Source organism: Diabrotica undecimpunctata, chromosome 5, assembly GCF_040954645.1.
Source record: "Diabrotica undecimpunctata isolate CICGRU chromosome 5, icDiaUnde3, whole genome shotgun sequence".
Lineage (NCBI taxonomy): Eukaryota > Metazoa > Arthropoda > Insecta > Coleoptera > Chrysomelidae > Diabrotica > Diabrotica undecimpunctata.
In genome coordinates this window covers 51,905,091-51,918,392 of record NC_092807.1, presented here as the reverse complement: position 1 = coordinate 51,918,392, position 13,302 = coordinate 51,905,091, and the positions used below count along the sequence as shown (strand labels likewise).

The 13,302-nt window shown below is 32.8% G+C and overlaps 1 protein-coding gene across 2 annotated transcripts in view; it reads left to right on the top strand.

Annotated features, from left to right (window-relative positions):
- LOC140441317 (uncharacterized) overlaps positions 1–10,202 on the top strand; it is a 438,896-nt gene extending 428,694 nt beyond the window's left edge. For both annotated transcript variants that reach the window (XM_072531963.1, XM_072531962.1), the window contains exons 24-26: positions 72–856; positions 6,217–6,423; positions 9,492–10,202. In XM_072531963.1, coding sequence (XP_072388064.1) covers positions 72–856; positions 6,217–6,423; positions 9,492–9,511 — 1,012 coding nt within the window. In that variant the 3' untranslated portion in view covers positions 9,512–10,202. The remainder of the gene's footprint in view (positions 1–71; positions 857–6,216; positions 6,424–9,491) is intronic.
- Positions 10,203–13,302: the final 3,100 nt, after the last annotated feature.

Below are 13,302 nucleotides of genomic sequence, written 5' to 3'. Positions count from 1 at the left end.
ATTTACACCCACATCATAAACAATTTTTGTTTGATATTTGACTATTAATTTTAAATATTTCAACATTTTAGGTCTTTGAAAGAATTTGAAAACAAACTCAGGGCTTTGCCGCAATTTCAAAATATACTTAAGGAAGTGGACAAAATTGCTAATGTTTCGATTTCTAGACAAAACCTACGCAAAGAACAACGGACTAATAATAATATAATAGACACATTGCCATCAGTAAGTGTACAAACTGAACCAAATACTATAATAATAGATGATATTAATACTCCATCGACATCTACAGCAAAAGTAGCTTTTTCGTCAACTGGTAATAAACGAAATTCTAGTATCGCAACAAACTCTGCAATCAAACCATCAACATCTGCAGCAAAAGTACTTTTCCCGTCAACTGGTAATCAACGAAGTTCTAGTAGCGCAACAAACTCTGCAATCAAACCATCAACATCTGCAGCAAAAGTAATTTTTCCGTCAATTGGTAATCAAGGCAGTTCGAGTATCCCAAGTTACATTGTACAAAAAATATCTGAACAGAAAACAACTGGGAGGAATCAAATTCGACGAAATAATTGGGGTAATAGTCCAAATAATCTGTTTAATGCTTATAAACAATATCAACAACAGTTCGCTAAAAGAAAAATTCAATTTGAAGGCTCGAATATCAGTAAAAAATCTAGAACCTCTGCTGTTGCACAAAGTTCAACTAATACAGAATTATTAGGCAATAAACCTCTACTAGAAAGTAGGGAGCACAGTTCTAACGAATCTGATAAATTCAATAGGAATTTATTAAAAGCTTTACACACAAGAGGACTGACTGTTACCGAAATGGCTGATAAAGAGAATGAAGGTAAGGCATATAATTTTCTCCCACTAATTTCTGCGTCCTTTATATACTACTTTACAATACTACCGAATTGACACTCTAGCAAGAAACGGTTATGTATTACTAGAAAACGAACGAACATTCGGTAACTCTACGTACCTCAATACACTAGCGTGGGTTGTCAAGAACGGTTAACTATACTCTTATTCCAAAAATATAGGCAGTTAATTCTCAGAACTGTGAATGCGATAAAGCGACAACATCGTTGCCAGTTTGTGATAATAGATATTCTAGCAATTTATAATTTAATTATTGACATGCAGCAAAATTATCATATTAATGATCGTTTATATTTGTTAAGGTATCTAATAAAATGTATTTAATAACATCAATATTTATGTATAATATTATATTTATATACAATACTTATATATAGAAAACATCTAAAGTAGGATAATATTCTTTGTAAAAGTCATACATGACAACATCGTATTCTAGGACCGGTAGAAAGGAATAGTAGATCAACGTTTTCATAATATAGAGAGGGATAAATTGCTCATTGATTTCCTAGCTTAGCATTCAGTAGCGTATCGTTCACATTGCTGCAGTGAATTTTAAAAATGATAAAATAATTGGCGTCTCGGGCCCGTTGGCCCACCTTGTCCGGATAAGGGTTAATGAGCTATCGCAACATAATATGATATGAGACATATTTAACTTTTGAAGTGAATACTTCTTATCACAAAAAAAACACTTCTCAAAAAACTACTTTCAAATTCCATAATTTTGTACAAAACATACGAGACAAAGAAACTTTCTATGACATTTAATGACAAACTATAACTTTTTTAATGAAATTTTTTGTTTGTTACAAAAATTAATTATCGAAAAGGCAGGTAAATCTACCCTGCTGTTATTTCAATGAAAGGTTTCTTTTCATTGGAATTACTTATATTTTAAATATACTAATTTACAGAATTAGGAAAATCCAATTCTGAACTTGCAAATTACATGAAGTGAACTTTTACTTTTAGTGAACATATAAACACACACACATATATATTATAATTAAATAAAATAAATCGAATCGAATATACCTAATATATATAAGAAGTATTCATTTTTTTAAGAGCAAAGTATATTGATGCAAAACGTATTTTAGTTTGAAAACTAGGTTAACAAAATAAACTTACTTACATACGAAAGTAATCTTGATAAAATGGTTCGACCCCCACAAGAAGTCAAAATATTAATCATCGTATGAAGACGACTCGTAGGCTGATGAAGAGCTATCGCGATCACTAATATTTACATTGATAATTAATGGTTCAACCGAAATGTCCACTCTTGTGTCTAAGTCCCACATTCTATCTTCTTTTATAGTGTGTCTTATACAATTTTTCCAAGACTCAGGTATGACATTTTGTATGGCAGTAGCTAACAAGCACTTCACCTCCTTCATTTTAAAACTAAGTTTTCTCTTGCCACTTGGTTTTTTATTTGAGCCTATATAAGCTCGATAGTGTTCAGCTCACAATGATAAGGAGAGAGGCGACGTACAATTATGTTGTTTTGCACGAGCCATTTCATCGACTGCATATTTCTTGAAAACGGGTATATGTATCCTCGCGAGGTTTAATAATAATTGTACTTTCAACATGTTGTCATCGAATGGTATATTTTTTTGAGAGAGCCAGTTGATGATTTCACCTTTTTGCCAGGCAGTCGTTGGTGATGGCTCTAACCGCCGACTGTGGTATGACGCATTGTCCATAACAACGATAGAATTTGCTTCAAGGTTTGGTAGAATATTTGAAAACCAACCTTCGAATCTTTGAGCGTCAATTTCCTCATGGTAATCGTTGGTTTTCTTGGATTCGAATAATAACAAGCTGTTATCTAAAAAACCCAAATCGCTGCCTATATGTGTTATTATGAGCCTCCGTTCTTTACCCACTGGTGTTTTTAAACCTAATGAAAGCTCTTCAATGAAGGCTTGTCGACCACTTTTAATTTCCAAATCTTGCCACACCTTTGAGACAGTATGACCTTGATTTAGCCAAGTTTCATCTAAATAGTATACTTTTCGTCCTTCACGACGATACTCTCGGATTTTTTTAAGTAATTTCTCCGCCACAAAACAATTTCATCTTTTTCTAAAAGTACACTATTCCTGCTTCTTTTCATATATTTAATGTTTATTTGTTCTAATTTTTTCAATAAAACACGTCGTGATATTTTGGGTATTGAATTATCAGAATTTATTTCAACTTCAACTTTCTTAAAGGTTGGGATTTCGTTCCGAAAAAAGAAAGCATGAAATTTCGTCCGAATAGCATATTTGGTATGATCTTCAAGCTGGATGCGTTTTCTACCTCTGATTTCAATGGTTTCAACAGGTCCGCCATCCAATTTTCCTTCACTTTGTTTAAAATTGTTTACAATTCTGTATACACTTCTCGTCGACATTTTAGTCAAATCACTGCATAGGGTAACTTCATCGTTGACCAACATACTTTTATTCCTTTCACGGAGTCCACAATACACATTGAATATAATAGTTTTTTCTCCCATCGAAAAACTTGGACGTCGTTTACTTTTACTGCTTTCACTTTCCATATTACTCACAACAATAAAATACGTGTTCATTGCTTAGATAATCTAATCGATATGTGAGTCATGTCCTGCGGTGGGGCCACGATGAGTAGAATACTATTTTGCTGACGCCATGTTGCATAACAACGACGAATAGAATCGACGGTTGCTAGGCAACGTGACGTCAGCAAAATAGTATTCTACTCATCGTCATCCCACCACTGTTTACTTCGATAGCAAAACAACTGAGTCCCTGAGTAGCCGACTTTCACCGACAATCGCGGTTTTAGGGAGGTATAACTATTACCCTCTAACCTAAAATTATTATTGTAATTAACTTGTAATTACTTCGACATGTTAAATAATCGCCAGTAATAAATCAAAATAAGAGAAATAAAATATGTCCTCCAGCAGAAGTTATCACATCTTCTGATTATGTGCAACAGATCAAAAAGGATTGGAAGCGAAAACTAAATTGTTACTAAACACGAGGCCAATAAAAAAAGCCAAGAAGAAATTATTCCCAGTAACTTGGGACGCTAGTAATGATAAAGAAAATATTGATCTTTCTGATTTAGAGTCCGCAGCTGATTTTTAATGAAGTCTCCGACTCATCCTATAGAGGAAAAAATTAACCCGAATGCAGTTTCAGATGACTTTCTCCTAATCAAAATTCCAATTGTCGGTAATCCTAAGAAGTTTCATCATTACGTTGCAAAAGTCCTACAATGTTTTGCTAACGAAGTTGAAGTCAGCTGTCTCCGGAAATCTTCAAAAGATGATATTAAAGTTTTATTTTCCTTCTATTCAGGATATTACAGTAGCACTTAATGACCAGATTATATTTGTTTTGACAAAACCAACGTACCTACATCTTATAATAGACAAAAAGACAGCAGTCTCATATCTCGTTCTCTTTTGCATTACACAAATATAGTTTTTGGTAAAATTTTATTTCATGATTAAATATATTGTTTTAAAAGCAAAATTTATTTCCAATAGCCTCTTGTTGTTTCTTCTTCTTATGGTGCCTATCCGTTACGGATGTTGGACACTAACATGGCTATTCTGACTTTGTTGACTGCTGCCCTGAAAAGTCCGGTAGTGGTTAAGTTAAACCATTTTCGCAGGTTATGCAGCCAGGATATTCTTCTTCGTCCTGGACCTCTTTTCCCATGCACTTTACCTTGAAGTATGGTCCGAAGCAGGTTGTATCGTTGCTCATTGCGCATTATATGGCTCAGGTATTCTAGTTTGCGACGTTTTATGGTTATGACTAGTTCGCGCTCTTTACCCATTCTATGTAGCACTTCTTCATTGGTAACTCTGTCTATCTAAGAAATCCTTAACATGCGTCTATAGCACCACATCTCAAATGCTTCGAGTCTCTTCAGTGATGCTTCAGGTAAGGTCCAAGTGATGTTTACAAGTAGTTAAATGAATAAAATGACGTTGTAGTCGACTTACCCCATATTATGGGAAAGTAAAACCTAGTGCAACCAGCTCCTATTATCCATTTAATTTTTTTAAGCCATGCGACGTTGTACCTATATAAATTTAAACAATATACTTAGCACTCTTACATATTATGATCACTTGAACTTAGATACATAATTTCATTTTACATGCATGTTTGAACTTGATTTTCAACAAAATGTAAATAAACAAACTAAATTTCGTTGATACGTTTACTGCAGTTTTAATTTTTGAACTACTCTTATCAAGGTATAATGTATAAGTTAAGTTTAAATGAATTAAATTTCTCTTTGGTTGCCAGCATCTAAAGAATATTTTTTTCATATTTTCATAGAGTTTTAAGAAAATATAGAAATTTTTAATTATTTAACAATTTACCAAAATTGCTTTCACATACTTAAAAAAACTTAAGAAAAGATTAAGATTTTCTAATTTATTTAACATAATGTTAAAGTAGTAAAAAAGTGATGCAACCTTAAAATTATAAAAAAAAAACTATTTCATTTGTCTTTGAAATCCTTTTCTTATTAATACTGGGATTGTAAACAAATTAAATAGGAAATGAAGTTTACTCATCTGGAGGGTCCATTGGTACATCGGCCGGAAAAGAACAGAAATGCCTTTAATGTATCTGCATACAAAATTCTACTTACACCTCAGGCGACGTAACATGTCGGAAGTAACATGTGTCGTAACAAGTAAGGAAATAAATACGTACATCCATCCACCAAAAAAAATCAAGCGAAGAGAAACAAAGTTATTATATATTTAAATAAGTGTATTTTTCCTTCTGGTGGACCGAAAGAAACACAACACTATAGCTCCTCACAACCGATGTCTGATATGAAATACGTGATTTTCCTAGACTGGCTTTCTGCCGAAATTATGCGAGATTGGTATCGTGTGATTTCTGTAACCAATCAGATAAATTTCATAAGGCGCAGTTTAAAAATGATAAGTACTTATAGTGTATTATTTAGATTTTTAATATAAAAATTATTTATTATTATTTATTTTTTATAAACTCAAGGCAATTTGAAGATAAACATTCGAAAATATGTATTGCGTGTTTTGAAAATCTTATACAGGGCCACACAAAATTTTATAACTCTTTACACCTTTTAAGTTCCCTTTCTTTTATATCAATAAAATTAGTCAAGCTATAGCAAATACTACCCCTTTATATTTATACCTCATTATCCCAATCCAATGTTTTACACTAAAGTGGCCAGTGAATGGATTAGAATGACCACTTTAATGAGCGAATGTTTTATGAGAATTAACTTTTAATTAATATAACTTTTTTCTTGTAGATCAACTAAATGTAAGTTCAACAGCGTCGAAGAAATCTAGTATCGATAACAGAGATAGAGTAAATATAGTTTCCTTATCAAATAACGGATCCATTGTAGTTGAAGATCTTAATGACTATCACGGGGAAAATTTGAATTCGGGTCAAAGCGCTAAGAAAATTAATCAAAATTTAAATCGGAGAGAGGAGACTGTGTCGAAAAATGACGGTAAGTAAAAAGCAAATCGACACACTGTTTAATTTGAGACGCTAGTAATAAAAAATCCCTTTTATTTTATTAACATTCAGGTCAGTTACAATAACGATGTAAACACAGTTTTAAAAATTTTCAGATATAATAATTACCTTGATTTATTAATAATTTTTTATTTAATATTATAAAGTAATAGCTTATAAGTATAAAGAACGGAGAACATGAAGGTGCAAACATAATGTCTGGATTATTGAAAAGGCTTGCTGCCTTTTCAGTAATTCTGACTAAAGCTAAAAAATGGGGAATCTGACGCAATTATAAAGGAGTAAAAAAGGACATGAGCTTTATGTGATAATGCCGATGTGAAAATTAACGAAAGAACAGTAGTGACAACAAAATTAAATAATAAAGGGAGCAATGTATTAAAGAGCTACATAAAGACATATATAAGAAGCAATAAACTTGTTTCCCCAAGACCTTCAAGATAAAATGCAAAGATCATCGCGTCGAAAAATAAACCACTGACAATACAATTCTGAAACCACAGGGTTTCAGAAGCCAGCAAAATATTATGGAGATGGAAAAAAGTCAGTAATGGAATGGCTTATATAAATGACAAATCTGTTAAAATCCATCCGTCAAATGGACCAATTGTACAAATTCAAAAAAAAATTGAAAAAAGATTCAAACAAGTATAATAAAATAAAGCTTGTATCGTAAATAAATCTAAGAGAAAGAAACAAGATTAAGTGATTTAGAAGGTTATAATTTGACCGATATCGGTAGAGAAATACTGCTGTCTAATGCATCATTCGGTAAACAGAGCGGTGATAACGAGACGGCCCTTTCGCGACTGTAAGTGCGGTAGTGAGTAGTTGAAGAAGGACGAGAGACCGACTTAGGCAAGCTCGCCAGTAACTACAGAGCGACATTGACAATTCTTGCCAAAAAATATCTGTGTTTGTCAAGAATTTTGGAATCTTAATGGTGCCAGTTAATGTTGCAGTTGATACTATCCAAGTACGGATAGTATCTTGATATCTTTTCTGATTTTCCTCGTAAGTTATAATGGAACTACTAACGACAATGTTTTGCCTTTGTGATTAAATATATGATAGAGCAGTGTTAGTAAAAGACTAAACTAATTCTATCATTACTTAGCGTATGAAGACTCTTTCGTTGTTCTACATTGTTTTCCTGGTTTATAGGCTATGGCTTGAAATTATTTCCATCTCACAGAAGTTGTATTTAAAAATCCTTTATAAAAAGTTTATAATTACAAAGATCCTTTCGGGCTACATCACAAACAGAACATTTTCGGACTAACAAGTCCATTATCAGTGCATTTACTTGAAATAAATATTACCACTTTAGTGAATACAAACGTAAAGATTAAATTTTGACTAAGGTTAAAAAAGCAATGTGGTAAAATACTCACCAGATGTACATGAGTCAAGACACTAAACGTTTGGCTAAAAAACCCTTAAAATTTAAAATTGTACAAAAGTTTTTACTTATTACATCTTTCTTAATAAGTTGGTGTGATGTTACAGTTTTTAAGAGATATCCTGCATGATAACGTAGGACTCCCAATTTGGAATTTTCGGACCCTGAGACGATGGCAACTGATTAAAATGACATTTTTAGGGCGATGTAAGCGAACAAAGCAGTCAATGTAACTTGTAGTATTGGTCTTAATGCGACACTAGCTAACAATGTGTTAAATGAATATGTTAAAGTTTTATTTATTGCTACTTATAACATTAAAAACATTAATATGTTGGGGTTGAAGTGTAATGTACCCTTAAAATTATGTTTAAACATTTTAAAACAAATGTTATGTATGGAATGACTTTAAAGTCTCCTAAATTGGGAGTCTTACGTCTATCCATGGAGGATATCTGTTAAAAACTTTAACATCATCATCATAAGTGGCTCGACAATCCGTTGTGGATCTTGGCCTGCTCACAAAGAAGTTGCCACTCCTGTCGATTCCTGGTAACTTTCCTCCATCTTCTAACCCTTAGAATCTATATATATATATATATATATATATATATATATATATATATATATATATTTATATATATATATATATATATATATATATATATATATATATATATATATATATATATATATATATATATATATATATCTCTCATTCGTTGTCGTCCTCTGCTTCTTGTGCCCTCTGGTTTTGAAAATGTTAATCTCCTCGTGTATTCATGATCTGACATCCTATCAATGTGTCCAGACCATCTAAGTCTCTGCACTTTAACGAATTTTACAATATCTGGATCGGTGTATAACTGATATAGTTCAAAGTTGTATCTTCGACGCCATAGCCCATTTTTATTTACGGCCCCAAAAATCTTTCTAAGAATTTTTCTCTCAAAAATACCAAGAAGTCTCATCATTTTGAGATAAGGTCCACGTTTCAGCCCCATATATTAAAACCAGTCTTATTAAGGTTTTGTATATATTAAGCTTTACTGCACGTTTTATATTTTTATTGTTTAAATGTTTCTGGAGACCGTGAACAGTTCTGTTTGCTATTGCTATGCGTATTTTTATTTCGTCGCTTGTCGTGTTTGTTGCGTTTACTAGCGATCCTAGATATGTAAATTCTTTGACTTGCTCAAAGGTATGGTTGTTAAGTTGAATTCTCTGTTGCATATTTCGAGGGTTTTTAGAAACCAACATATATTTGGTTTTTTCCTCGTTTACCACAAGTCCTAATTCACTTGCTGCGTCCGAAAGCCTTGTAAAACACTGCACAATGTCTCTCATACTTCTGGCTACTATAACTATATCATCAGCGAATGCGAGAATTTGCGTCGATCTATTAAAAATAGTTCCATTCATTATAATATTTAATTGTCTGATTGCCTTTTCCAAGGCAATATTAGAGAGGAGACACGCCAACGCATCCCCCATCGCCATCGCTTCAATAATTATATTTTATATATGTTCCTTTAAATTTACTGGTGTATGTATAATAGAATGTAATATCTTACCTGTTTTAAGTATTTTTGTAGCTATTATTTGACTTTATTTATAAGTTATTTACTTTTTTTTAGATATAATTTCCCTTTTATAAAAAAAGATATTGCGTAGTAGGTGTTCCCGAAAACCTTCAAATGGATATTTATTTGAGCTATAGGAAACAGAGATGCACTATTCAATGGTACTGTGTTCAAGACTGTAAATATGTAATAATTATTTGTTATCTGCCTAAAATTATGACACACTAAAAGTTACTAAAATATGTGATATAAAAGATGATATTATGATGTCATGGCGCCTTGTTAAAGTGTGGACATGTTCCATCTTGACTGGAAAAATTCGAAATTTTTCAATGTATGTACATATATAATTTCTATAAGTTATTAAGGCTTTTCAATGAAATTATTTTAAGAAAATCAGAAATCTAGATTTTTATATAAAAGTCAAAATCTATTTTTCTCGGTTTTAACTTTTGAAAGTAAAATAGTAACTAGAGTGACAGGAGAACTAACATCGTTGCAGGTTACATTTTTTCCTTACCATATTTCTAAGTCAACAGATCTGGGATAATTAGCAGGACAGTTATATCACAGAATAAATAACAATCAGCATGCCCACTCTCAGATGCCGCCCTTGTCATAGAAAACATAGACTCGAATTGAGAAATTTGTGACAAGCTACGACAGAACTGTAATTTAAATTTTTAGAGATTAATAAAAGAGGTTAGTCTTTGTATGTGGGTATATTTTATTTTATAAAAACCCTTAAAAGGGCAACATTACAAGCACGAACGTTTTCGGAACAACTGTTCCATTATCAGGTTAAAATACCTAAAATAAGTATAAACCATTTAATTACAGCAAACGTGGTTTAAAATTTTGACTAAGGTTAAAAAAACAATAAAATGGTTATACTTACAGGTTACCATGCCTGAGCCACCAAAATATTTGGGTAAAAACCCTTTAAAATGAAATGTGTTACCAAAGATTGTACATGATGTTGATAATATTATATGATGTTTAATATTTTAATTAGATTTTACTTCAGGTAACATACACCCATGCTTAAGTGAGTTCCAGTGTCCGGAGAGTAAACCTCTTCAAACGGACTACGGCTGGCAACTGATTGATAAAATACCCATGAACGGTGTCAAAAACAAAATGTCAATGAACCATGAAACAGTGTTAGTATATATATATAAGCGGGGATCCTACAGCTTCTGCCGCTTCCCGCATTTCGATCGCCATCTTTTTCTATCTCTCCAGGTGTCTTCATCAATGGCTCTGTCTTTCATGGTTTCCATAACACCTTGTATCCAAGACTTGGCTGGTCTTCCTCGTTTCCTTCTATTACTTGGATTGTATTCCATAGCTCTTTTTGGCCATCTGTTGTCGTCCATCCTCTGTACGTGTCCATACCATATTAACTGTCTAGTTTCTATTCTTTCAGAAGTTGTATGTACTCTATCTGTTTTTCTTCTAATTTCAGAATTAGGTATACGTTCTACTCTTGATATACGGCAAGCTCTTCTTAGGTAGTCCATTTCAACCGTGTCAATTTTTTTCTTTCCTTTTACTGTCATTTGCCAACATTCTGCTCCATATGTAAGAATGGGCTCTACAATTACTTTGTAGATAGTCATTTTAGTTTTCATAGTAGCTTTGTTGGACCAAAGTATCGAATTCAGAATTTGAACACTCTTCCTGCCTTGTTGCACTCTATAGTCTATATCTCGTTCCGTTGTGCCTTTACTGCAGATAATACTTCCCAAATATTTGTATTCGTAGCACCTTTTCATTTGTCTAATTTCCAAATCCGGGTCTTAGTCTTCACTGCCTATTCGCATATATTCTGTTTTAGACATATTCATACTCATCCCCCATTTTTCGTATTCATCTTTGAGCTTTCTAAGCATATAATCTGCATCTTCTTCACAGCTTGCAATTAGTACTTGATCATCTGCAAAGAACAGCGTTGTCAGATAATGGTTGTTAAGCTTCAACCCCATTCCCGTACATTTTTGTCTCCACTGGTGCAGTGCTTCTTGGATATATATTTTGAATAGGGTGGGGGAAAGACAACATCCTTGTCTCAAGCCTTTCGTTACTGTAAATACCCTTGAGAAAGTATTTCCTGTTTTTACAGTGCTTTGAGGACATTTATAGATGTTCAGTATTGCTTTTAGATATGTTTTACTAAGGTCCGTTTTCGTCAAGACACTAAATAAGAGTTTTAAAGGAACTGTATCATAAGCCTTCTCCAGATCTATAAATACCAGATGCGTAGGGAGGTTTCGAGCTGTTCGTTTTTCAATTACTTGTTGAAGGGTAAATGTGTTGTCCACGCACGATCTTCCTGCTCTGAAGCCGCTTTGTTCTTCAATTTCTTTATACTCCTCTTCTATTCTTCTTTTCAATATACGACCATATAACCTTCCCAGCGAGCTAGTTACGCTAATGCCTTTATAATTTCCGCATTCTTTTCTGTCTCCCTTTTTATAAATGGGGCTAATGTGGGCCAAATTCCAATCGTCTGGAATCGTTTGGCCTTCAATTAAGCATTTATTAAAAATATTCACTAAGCTTTCCAAAAGAGCATCCGGTCCATGTTTCACCAACTCGATGGGAATGTCTCCAGGCCCGGGTGTTTTTCCATTTTTCATTTGTTTCAATTCTTTTTTTAGTTCTTCTTTGTTTATAGCAACATAAAAGGACATTTCCATATATTTCAGCTAATTCTTCACAAATTACACCTTTTAGACCACACTCCATACGATAAAGAGTAACATAAGCTGCCTAATGCATACGTCATCCTCTTAAACATGACCTTCAACAACACCAGTAATTTACATCTTTTATATCCAATATTACATAATTATAGAAAAATTTTTAAATCCCAACACCTGGATTGCTGTTATCATTTTAACATCATCAAAGTTTTTTAATCTTTTGGCTGTAGTAATATAATGTTTAACTAACACTGTTTCATGGTTCATTGACATTTTGTTTTTGACACCGTTCATGGGTATTTTATCAATCAGTTGCCAGCCGTAGTCCGTTTGAAGAGGTTTACTCTCCGGACACTGGAACTCACTTAAGCATGGGTGTATGTTACCTGAAGTAAAATCTAATTAAAATATTAAACATCATATAATATTATCAACATCATGTACAATCTTTGGTAACACATTTCATTTTAAAGGGTTTTTACCCAAATATTTTGGTGGCTCAGGCATGGTAACCTGTAAGTATAACCATTTTATTGTTTTTTTAACCTTAGTCAAAATTTTAAACCACATTTGCTGTAATTAAATGGTTTATACTTATTTTAGGTATTTTAACCTGATGATGGAACAGTTGTTCCGAAAACGTTCGTGCTTGTAATGTTGCCCTTTTAAGGGTTTTTATAAAATAAAATATACCCACATACAAAGACTAACCTCTTTTGTTATACGTGGTATACAGCCAGCTACAGGAATTATTTTCCTTGTGGATTTTTAGAGATTAATAATTTAGTAAATTTGAAATAATTTAATCTATTCTTCAACTAAAAGTACGACTAAAATAGTGCATATTATGTCTATGGTTGCCGGAAATAAATTAAACGTGGTTAATTTTTCTATGCACACATGATAAAATTGCACTGAACAGCACTGGTTCCGTTTAAAACATGGCTGATTCCGTCTGTGCGAACGATATGCGCGTACCTATCTTGACAAGCAGAGTGGGCATTCTGATTGTTTATTATTCTGTGGTTATATAACTGGAAAATTTGATTGGTTGACAGTAGTTTTGATATAAATTTGACACCTGTGTTGACCTCATTTGACATTTCAATTAGATGTTTTAAAAACTATTACCTGTTAGTCATTATTGTCATTAAGTC